The sequence below is a fragment of the Pseudochaenichthys georgianus genome, chromosome 4 (assembly GCF_902827115.2).
Source record: "Pseudochaenichthys georgianus chromosome 4, fPseGeo1.2, whole genome shotgun sequence".
In the NCBI taxonomy this organism is placed as follows: Eukaryota; Metazoa; Chordata; class Actinopteri; order Perciformes; family Channichthyidae; genus Pseudochaenichthys; species Pseudochaenichthys georgianus.
This window is the reverse complement of record NC_047506.1, coordinates 34517152-34528282: the sequence shown is the minus strand read 5'-3', so window position 1 is coordinate 34528282 and position 11131 is coordinate 34517152. Positions and strand designations below refer to the sequence as shown.

The window sequence follows — 11131 nt, the reverse complement described above, 5'->3', positions numbered from 1 at the left end:
GTATTTATATGTACAGAAGTGGTGGGGCACGAACAAATTAGATATTATTATATAAGCTTCTGGTGCTTTTTTAAACAAATAGCTGTAGCTATGCATGGTTAAGATAGGAGAGGGGGGGGAGTGTCAAATGACATACTGTCAGAAGCCTTGAATGAAGAACACGGAGCAACACTGTCAGCGCATACATTTACATACACAGCGTGGGGATGTCATATTGTAATGCACCTTAGAACATGGAGTAAACCATCACAAAGCAATACTTAACAATAACAACAAGCGTAATGCTTCAGCATTAAAACACCATAGACTGTAAACAATAAGGAAACACAGACACTCATCACCGAGGTCACAATATCATCATCGATCCAGCAGAGCATATAGCCTACAGTATAGGCAAAACACAGAAGATCAACAAAATGACATAAATGAACTTACCAACGAAGTAGATGGTCAACTTAATTCATTTTCTTTCCGTTTTACTGATTTTAATTGTATACTCTGCTCTATCTCTCGTCTCCTCCTCTTCACAACTACACTTTTGTCGCGCGCACACATACTTACAGCCAATCAGCTCTGAATTATGAGATGACGTTTTGATGGGTTGCGAGCACTTTGCCCCACTGTGATTATTTTTTGCCGCACACATTGAATACAAAAGACTCTGAGTATGCGCAGTGTAGTTTTTACAGGCACCCATTCATTTTGACAGCAGGAGAGGGCAGATTGGGGCTTGCCATCCACCATCGCGTCATTGACTCAATAGGACACACTGTGGACACTAATCGGAAGAACGCAGTCCAAGCAGCAATGTAGAGACGAATCAGACGACGACTACTAAAACATGATCTTAATATATTTTATTGTTATACATATTTTTGGATTATTATCTTAATTACTTTCTGCTGACAGTAGGTGGGGCTGCGCCTGCCCTAATGACAGTCGCCCCTGTGGAGAAGGATGTGCGTATTGTACAATGGTTCTACCAGACTGACAATTAAAGGCAAAAGAGACAAATATGCCTCTGAGCAACAGTTGAATAAGAATATAAAAACAAGCAGTCATTGGTAAAATAAATTGTATGCTTAGCATCAAGATGTGTGCAGATTTAAAAATAAAAACTCTTGTGTCAGGTGCACAATAATGCCTCTAAAAAACTGGAATTAACTGGGGTGCTGCTGTAAAATCGACCTTTATTGAAGGAAAACAAACCTCAATACAACAGGGGATTCAAAACATATTGGTGCGCATATATTATAACAAACACTCCTTCGTATAGGTCAGACCTAATCCTTTGCCGACTATGCATTTGTCCATCTTGAGCTGCAGAAATAGGAGATCCTGACCAGTTGGCCATTCTGTCTCAAAGACTTCTTATTTTCTTACCACTCACTTGATACAAAGACCATTAATGGCATGGCATGCCAAGCATTAAAGCTCTAACTCATGTCAGTCAGTGCTATACATGACAGTTGCAGTGGGATTATTTACTCACAACCCCGACAGCTTTAGATGCACTGAAAGACATCTTTATTTCAGCTTTCTTATGTCTTCATGTAAAACATGTCAAGCAAAAGTAGTGAACCTAAATTAGCTACATTGAACACAAGTTAAAGGGTATGTCGTTGGGCTTACATGTAGGCCTTAATTACTGGAAATTAGACCCCTGTATCTTTTAATCTAATGTCTTGTTCTGATCCAAGGTCAAAAGTGAGTCTCAGTAGCTGGTCCACTTTAAAGGTGTGAGATAAAAGATCATGGTGGCACTGGATTGACACCTCCTTGGCAGACGTGTATGTCATCACTCTGGTTTCCCCCCTTCTTGGTCTTAATGTTTCTATAATTACCCTTCCACTGATAGACTTCCTGAGGTGTCTCATGACATGCAATCAAACCTAATGTCAGAGACTAAATCTTCAAACATCTCAATGGGCACTCGCCAGGAAAGTCATGGCATGAACTGTCTGTTTCTACACCTTGTTGTCAGCCTGACTTCCAGGTGCTGAACGATTCAGTCCACTTTGTGGCTCCCTGCTCCATCTTGATGTTTCTAGCATGGTAGAGGAAGTCCAGCTAGAAACTGAGTTCCCCCGCTTAATGTTTCACTTTGGTGTCATGAATTCAGCCACTGGAGATAATTGACAAGAGCACTGACATTCCACCCCCTCTACGCCAGGAACGTGTCATTTAAGCCTTTGGAAATGCTGCGTTCATTCTGTTGGATTTATTTTAGATCTGCAGAACTGAGGCAGTGAAGGGTTGGGATAGTATAAGAAGTTGTTAAATCTCTTAATGTCACAGTAGTCATTGACACCATATTATAATCGAGAAGTGTTGTAGTACACATACTTAAATGGAATGTAAACTCCGTTTAGGTTCATAGAAATATAAACTCTCTGCCATTTAAAAGTGTGTAAATGCATAACAATCAGAGATTAATCAGCCAGCTTGTTATTTTATATCATGCAACAGCTGAGTGGAAGACAAAGCAGCATGTCTTTATTTATAGTCTGTGGTAATCAAATTATCATTCTACATTTCCTTTGAGATCGTGAACAGCAAAGTTCAGTGTCACGTCCAACTTTTTTTGGAAACATTAAACTATAGAATTATATAACAGTAAATGTAATATTTCGTTATCCTACCTTACCTTTCATGATAGTTAAGTTCTGTGGTCCCTGAGTCTGGTTTACACTAAAAGATTTGTCAGAGCATGACATTTGATTAACGAGCTACAGAACTTATATCACAATTTAATCGGAGCGGATCACAACTTGTCACAGATGATCTAGTCATCTCAATGCTGCTTTCGGGCTGTGAATAAACAACTTGTGTTTAACTTTTAGGCTTTCTGAAGGTATGGACAGCTATCAAAGCTACTCATCACATTAAGAATGATGTACAAATGAAAGTCGGACACAAATATTAATTTAAATGATTTATTCAAGTTTGCAATGTTTGAACAGGCATCCACACAGTCGTAATTTTCGATACCTCCCTGTAAAGCGTCACGATATCGACCTCTCACCCACAACCTCACATACGAGTACTGAATGTGCATCAAAATCAAAGTAATCCTATGGAGGCAGATATAGCAAAAGATGAATGTAAACGACAGATGAGGCGATCGAAATGTTTATTTCCTGGTAAGTGAACAATGGGTCCTCAATGTACACGTCCCCGATATATCTGTCGAAAATAATAGAATGACGCCAGTTGTCATGACTCTAGTTATACTGTAACGGCCCGTCCACACTACAGCTTCAAAAAAAGCTTGGAGCTGGGCGCGTCTGAAGCTCGACCAACAACCAATCACATGAATCTCCCGCCCCTGACACACAAGCAGCGGTTTGATTGGCTAGAGCTTGTACTGGCATATGATTTGATTGGCTGGCGCTGGCTACTCCGGCATCTCCGGATGGAAACGGACCGCTATGCTACCCACAATTCAGTTCGGCGAAAAGCGAGGCAACGTGACGTCACCCCAATTCAAAGTGAATGGGCAGACGCGTTGGAAACCGTTTTTGAAGCTGTCGAAGCTGTAGTGTGGACGGGCCATAACACCGGCACGAAGCATACTACCAATATAAATACATTGCTTGTAAAATCGTTCTGTGGGACACGAAAAAAAGGGGGAAATCGAGTTGGTGAACACGAATAAATAGATTACATTTCGTAAACGAAATGCCGTGAGACTAGGTTGGATGTAAGGGTGTACTCTAGGACAACATGACCTCACTGCTGTTTACATGCAAAAAGCACATTTCTGACTAAATTAAACCACATTTTCATTTTCCTCCTGGATTTATTTACTCTTTAAAAAGTCATCTAACATACCAGTATTTTAGAATCTGTCTGAAAGGTTTGTCATTGTTCATTATATGAATCCAGCCTCTCTTCTCTTTGTCTGTCCATGTGTCCTAACAGTGAAGCTGTTTACCAGTCACCTGTGAGATCATCAAAGGAGAGAAACAGTTTTACTACAGATCTCAGCAGTTCTACGAGGACGTCCCCGCCTCGGAGGAGGGCATGCTGGGAGATTTTGTGGAGATATGCAACGTGGATCTGGAGGCTTCCCGTGAGTTTCTGAAGAAGTTTGTGGTGAGTCACGAGATAGCAACTCACATTCAAGTTCTCGAGTCTCAAAGAAATCTGTTAAACTGATAAAGTAACAACGGTACATTTGCCTTGGCTGTTTCTACCTAAACAGGCTTTACTGCGGCTTCTAAACACTGTGCACGTGTGTATCCAATCCAATAACACTGTTGCAGCTATCACAAAATAGATGTCACAATCTATTATGGTGAGGAATCTTTCTTACTGCATAAAAATTATTTCACCTTGTTGAACGTGGGACGAGGCCTCAGTGCCAGATTATAATAGTAGCTCAGACTTGATGTCAGCCCCATAAACACCAAAACAAAACAAGACAAGCTAGGGTCAGTTTTTTATACGTTCACTCATTTACACTTATTCACATATCTTGTTTGTTTAATTTGTACAAAACAATTTATAACACAACAAGTTTGCTACATCATGTTTTTTTTTTAACTAAATGTACAGTATATGTCCTTAAAAGGCGTAGCTTTACTTATAGAAATTATGTCATCATTTTCAGCTTCCTATACTTGTCACAACATTCCTCCATTCGTGCACACATGCATCTTGAGCGTGCATGTGTGTATGTCAGAGTTAACTTAAAGTTTTTTTAGATGTTGGGCCCAAGTGCTAATTCCGGGGAATGGGTTTGGACCAGGGACAAGGTTATTTAGAGGATCAGTTTTACAGAAGCTCTAATTATAAACTGCTAAGATTGGATATTTTTAAGGAATTGCAGATGGCTAAGTAGCTACATTTCACTTTTTAAACACTACAAGCCCCTATTAAACACATCTTACCACTACTGGTTAATACAATGCAGCACACTGTTTATGTTAGATGTTAGAGTTCTGTCTGACACGAGAACATGATCGCTTACAGGGATAGTCTATTACCACGCATTGGAAGTTTAGCTGAGCTGTCATTTCAGAAACTACGACTGGGCTGGGCCACAACTATTGATTATTTTCATCATCAGTCTATAAAATGTCAGAATATAATCGATCATAGTTATAAAACAACACATTTCTCTCCAAACAGGATGAATTACAAATCAAAGGCCTAATTTCAAAGCTGAAAGATTTGTAGTTCATCTGTATTTCTTTTGTTAGTCGAGAATGGCCTTTTTCAGCACATGCTAAATATAGGTTGTTGTCAAACTGCCTTTTATCACTAATGTATTTATAACTTGGCTCGTAACATTTTGATATTTAAGATCTTCTTCTAATTGACTACACCATTCTTGCAATGTGGGAGGAAAACAAGTAATTGTATAATATTGTATAAAACTAATAAAGTTAGACAACAAATTGACAGAAATGCATAATGCATAATTTTTGTATAGAAGTGTTTTGGTTAATGTTCATTTCTGTCTGGACATCTGCACTGGGATGATGTTAAAGCCAGTGGGCAGCAGCACTGCCAGATGCTGGAAATCCAATAATCATAGAGACAACAAGACTGCCATACTTCAGAAAAAAACTATTGTGCATTCATATCCATTTGTGAAACAAAAGTAGTTTTTAAGGAGCTTTAAAACAGTGAATGGTCTTAAATAATAGAGTTTGCAACTTCCTATACTTGTGTGGTCCATCTCTCTTTAAAGGGATGAACTTCATTTTGAAATTTGTGACTTATAGTGGTTGTTGTTTTTTTTTTTTTTGGTGTGCATCTAATGGGTAGAGTTTATCTCCTAACATGAATAAATAAAAAATAAAGTGTCCAAAGGTTTGTCTATTTTCCACCATCTCTTCTGAAAATGTGTATTCAGTTACACATCCTCCTCCCTGGCTGTCAGCAGCTCCTGTTAAGTTGACATGGCCATTCAAACAAGTTGGGGAAGGAAAAGATTTAGAATACATCCGGATTAAACTGAGCTACATACGCACAGAGCAATATGGCAGTAATTCACCAAAACCAGGAAACCTCCTGCAACAAGCACAGAGCTCCTCGGGGCCCCATCTCCGAGGGGTTGGAGTGAGGTCAGAATACCAAATGAAAAAGGAAGAACCAAGCATGATTCAAGTGAGGTGACTTTTTGTTTCTTTCATGGTGAAGTTCATAGTTCCGTTGCCCTGAGGAACTGAGGTTGACTTGTTTGTGCTGTCGGTGCTTTTGAGGGAACATGCCTGACATCTGGCAACAGAAAATGAAGTATAGATCCCTGATTTAAAGATATGGTAATAACATGCTGCAAGGAAACTGACATTTAAATGTATTTTTGTTTTCTGTGAAACATGAAACATATTTGTTGTGGTTTCCTTAAAAATAATCTTCATTTGGGAATTTAACAGATTATATTATCCTCTGAATAAGCCTCTAAATAAGGTTGATTTATACTACAACGTGGATACAACTATGAATGTTTAATACCGTTTGTTTACCCACAGGGTCCTGGTAAGGCAGGCACACAGTGTGCCCTGGACTGTGGCTCAGGCATCGGCCGTGTGAGCAAAGGCGTCCTCCTCCCTGTGTTTGAGAAAATGGAGCTGGTGGACATGATGGAGCACTTCCTGCTCCATGCTCACGAGGAGTACCTTGGCGATGATGCTGACCGCATTGAGACCTACTACTGCTACAACCTGCAAGACTTCACGCCTCCAAAAAACAAATATGACGTCATATGGATGCAGTGGGTGGCATGTAAGTATTCGAGGTATCTCAGTTGATTTTATCTCTTTACTAACTTACTATTTAAAGTGCACAACCTCGCTGGTATTGGACGCAAGTCGCTGCATTCCAAAGCACACCGAGTTTTGTTTTCAGCAGCTCTGTAGGTCAATTAGTAGGTTTGATAGCTTGTTTAGGTTAAAGTCTACTAATTATCCAATTTACTAAAATAAGTTATTCCTCTCAGTCAGAATCATTTAGGTTCTACCACTTCCTCTTCTGTAATTATGAAACACAATTACCCCATCAGTTAACAATCAACACCTCAGAAATATGGACTCTTAGGATTAGAAGGAAGCTGAGCCTGACTTTTTATTTACCAGTTTATCTGTGGTCCATCCCTCACCTCCAGTGGCGAGCCGTCAGGGCCCTCTCCGAGGGCCTAAGATATTCTACAAAATAATATTTAAAAATATTAAAAAATATATATATATAATATTTGTTTTTAAATATTTTTTTTAGTTATATTTTTCATTAGTTTTACCAAAATAAATGTATTTAATTGTATTTAAAATAAAATTTCCAAAGAAATAAATCCTTCAAATCTGCCTATTCAGTTTCTGTTTGAATGTGAAGGGTTAAATGAAAGAAGCTCGTCTCTGCGAGTCACGGTACGTCCACACAGCAGCTTTTCAAAAATCTTGAAAATCTTGGAGCTGGGCGTGTCTGACAGCTTGGGGATTTTTTGCGAGCAATGTGACCAACAACCAATCACATGAATCTCCCGCCCCCGACATACAAAGCAAAAAAACCCGTGGATTTTATGCGAGCAATATATATATATATATATATATAAACTCCCCAAACAGGCGAAAACCTACCAGTTTCACCCACTGTCTCTGCCACCTCCCTCCATGCCTGGTTCCTCCGGTTTGTATCCCGTTAATAGTTCTGGTCGTAAAGAACCGGGTGATTTGCTACCGTAATTTCTCGTTTGGAATATGAGGAAATGAACTGCGAATATAACAAAAAGTGTTTCTGAAGTGAATGACCTACCCCACCCAGGCGTCCTCCTCCCTGTGTTTGAGAAAATGGAGCTGGTGGACATGATGGAGCAACTGCAACGAAAGCAACAAACACAATGCAATATCCTTTTAAATTTCAAAGAACACAAATTGGGTTATTTACAGGTGTTGTTTTGTGTGTTAGAGGGTCGCTGTCATTGATGCGTTTTGCACCCCGGACCGTTGTTTTGATATTCCGCTGAAGTATACGTTGTGACGTAATAACTATTTTCTTTTCTTTCTTTTTTTTCGAGGGAGGTGGGGGTCAGAGGCCCTAGGGATAAAAGTCACGGCTCGCCACTGCTCACCTCTGTTCAAAAGCTTCAGATAGTGTCGAACAAAAAATAATATTATGGGTCATAGCAGGCACAATTTCCCAAGGTGTCTGAGCACCAGGAATGAGATTGGTGTACAACCACTGTTATGAATGCAGGAAAACTCTCAGTGGATACATAAATTAGGCCTGGAAACGCCTCAGGGTCCTCCAGAGGATGCATGACCTGGTTTGCTTTTTGTGAGAGGAAATACAACAAATTATCTTTCTCTTGTGACTTACCTTTCTTAAGACTGGAGTAGGTCAGCAATACATAAGGAAGATGTTGGGGAAATATGTTCCTAGGCCCATAACTTTGACCCAGTTCATCAGTTTGTACAGCCCTCACTGAGCACAGGTCTGCAACCTTGGGCTGCTGTGCTCTCATTGTTTTGTCTCCCTATTCCTGCCTGTTGGCGTCAGCTGATAGAGGTGTTATTGTGCTTTGCCTGTTTTATCTTGTTATGCACAATGTTGATTATTCTCTCAGAACCAGCTAAATGCTGGGGAAAGATTCTTCAGAATTGGTCCGGCAACCGCTGTGTCACCTCGTGGCTGCAGCACATGTCTTGTCAATTCTCCGGCCGTTAACTTCATAATAAATCTTCAGTGTTTGCTATCAAGCCCCAGCTCTCCCATTGTCTCACTGAGTTTCGTCTCCATTGCTTCAGGAGTTTCCATCACAGAAGAGTGCTGTTGACTCTATCTACTATGATGTATACCATTTGAGGATTGTTATTATCCTTTTTGTTTTTCTCCTTAGGCCACCTAACAGACAAGGACCTGATGAACTTCCTGATGCGCTGTAAGAAGAGTCTGCATCCAAACGGCGTCATCATAATAAAGGACAATATGGCGCGGCAGGGTTGCAAGCTGGACCCAATCGACAGCAGCATCAGCCGCCATCTGGACATCATGAGGTGCATCATCGGCAAGGCCGGCCTCGAGGTCCTGGCTGTAGAAAAGCAGGAAGGCTTCCCTGACATCATCATGCCTGTCTGGATGATTGCAATGAAGTAGTGACATCATAACTCTCAGAGGGAAATCCAACCTTAATCTGAATGCACACGTTTTTCCACTTTTGTCTGAGTCTATATTTTTGATCAGGTCTCTAAAAACTACAACACCACAGCAAGAAATCTTCCAAGTGTTCAACAGCAGATAAATCCTGAAACCGCCGTGTGGAGTGTGTGATGGCACCCGGGGAGATTTTATGGAGACAGGAGCTATTTTTCTGCACAGCCCAGAAGTCAAATAAAGGTTTTACGTGGACATGAACCTTCTACAGAAGCACTCTGTACGTCCACCAAAGCTAGACTGTAATTTATTGTCGGCCGACCATCTCCGGGGTCTGTATCGTGATGACATTAAAGGTGGACCCTCAGCTCTCTTGAGTTGTTCCTGTCTCAACCACGAGGATCATTGGAATAACATGTGGACTAAGATGGTTTGTCTGCCAAGTGAATGATTTGTATCCCGTTAGACACTAAATCCAGCATGTTACATTACAAGGACAGCACTCAGCCATAATGTACCATGTTAGATTTCTAATGTTTTAAACATGGTAATTATTTTAAACTTGATATTTATAAGAGTTTCTTGTTATATGAATTCTCACCCCATTGTAATATGATCTGCATTTAAAGTTGAGCAGGGGAACCTGTTAACAAAGGTCATGTGACAAAAATATCAGTAGCCTAGGGGTCAGTATCAAAATGCTGTTCCCTGAGAGAGCCAAATCACTTTCTTTGTTGGAAATAGTATCCTTGCTCTGCACAATGCTGAACTCCCATTTTTTTTTTTAACACTACCTTGCTTTTTCTAGGGTTTTGGAAAGTTTCAAGAATATTAATCCTTCAATGATTTAGAATTAATATAAAAAATATAAACCTGAAATTGAGCATAATATGTCCTCTTTATTAACGGTTGGAGATGAGGTCCTAATGTCACCTTTCAGTGCAACATGTAGTTCTCTGTTCACATTGTATTGCAGGAGAAATACTGTTCATTCAGTGCACTCAGTACAAGCTAGTCTGGTGTAAATAATAACACTTTATGTAAGTTTGTTTTTTACTTTTGCTTGTAATATTGCAGATGAATAGATTTTTTTATATGGATTTCTTAATTTTTTCTTCTGTAATGTGTTGTTACATTTAGACTATAAATTGCTTTATTTGCTTAAATACATTTTCTTGCACAATATCTACAAATGTGAAGATAAGAATCCTTAATTTATTTATAACTTACTGTTTGTTTTCTTCAATTTAGCTCTTGCTTAGCTTAGCGTTTACTTGCATTTTTCAAAAATAAAAAAATAGCAATCTCTGAAAGCATATGGATGTAGTTTAATGATTTCTGAAATGTCCTTTTCATATTTTATGTTTTTCATCCCATGAGTCATGACAAACAAAGTTAATAGGATTAGAGATGGGTAATCGCCATTGGCTATTATAATCAAGGCTGGAACATAAATGCTGACCAATTTTCCTGAAATATTCCTACAGTTCAGCCCTGACAGTGACCGCGCTGCAATCTGCCACAGTGGGCTGAAAACGCACCAGATAATTGAGATCCTCTCCAATAGTTATGGTAATTCTCCTAAGTATTATTACTATTATTATTTTTCAGACTAACTGTAGAGACAGCACATTGTGTTGGGCTAATGACTTTCAGCTGGGCCCCTGAGGTGGATGTGGGGGGGGGCTGATTATTTCATGGTTTTGACAGACAGTGCCGGCTTTCATATCTGCCTTGGCTTCATTTCAAGCCTGTCAGATGTTGTCTGCATAAAACACATCCAAGAGTCGCCTCAAATATTCAGCATTTGGGTGCGTGAGAGTGGGACGGGAGTGGTGCGGAGTTGTTCCTCCCTGGGCTTTTCTATGAAAGGATAGTTTGTCAATGAGTCGACTAGCACTGAGAAAGTACAAAATCATCAAAGTGGTGAAGGCCCGATGGCGTGAGATGATCTCCATGGCATGTTTCTCTGGTCAGAATGACTCTTTTGAGAGTGAATAGACCAAACACGTTTTTCCACATCCCGTATGAA

The 11131-nt window shown here is 39.8% G+C and overlaps 1 protein-coding gene across 1 annotated transcript in view; it reads left to right on the top strand.

Moving 5' to 3' along the window:
* The window catches only part of ntmt2 (N-terminal Xaa-Pro-Lys N-methyltransferase), a 13835-nt gene extending 3338 nt beyond the window's left edge, over positions 1-10497 (top strand). The window contains exons 2-5 of the mRNA XM_071203007.1: positions 2781-2788; positions 3930-4098; positions 6486-6738; positions 8846-10497. Coding sequence (XP_071059108.1) covers positions 2781-2788; positions 3930-4098; positions 6486-6738; positions 8846-9102 — 687 coding nt within the window. The 3' untranslated portion in view covers positions 9103-10497. The remainder of the gene's footprint in view (positions 1-2780; positions 2789-3929; positions 4099-6485; positions 6739-8845) is intronic.
* Positions 10498-11131: the final 634 nt, after the last annotated feature.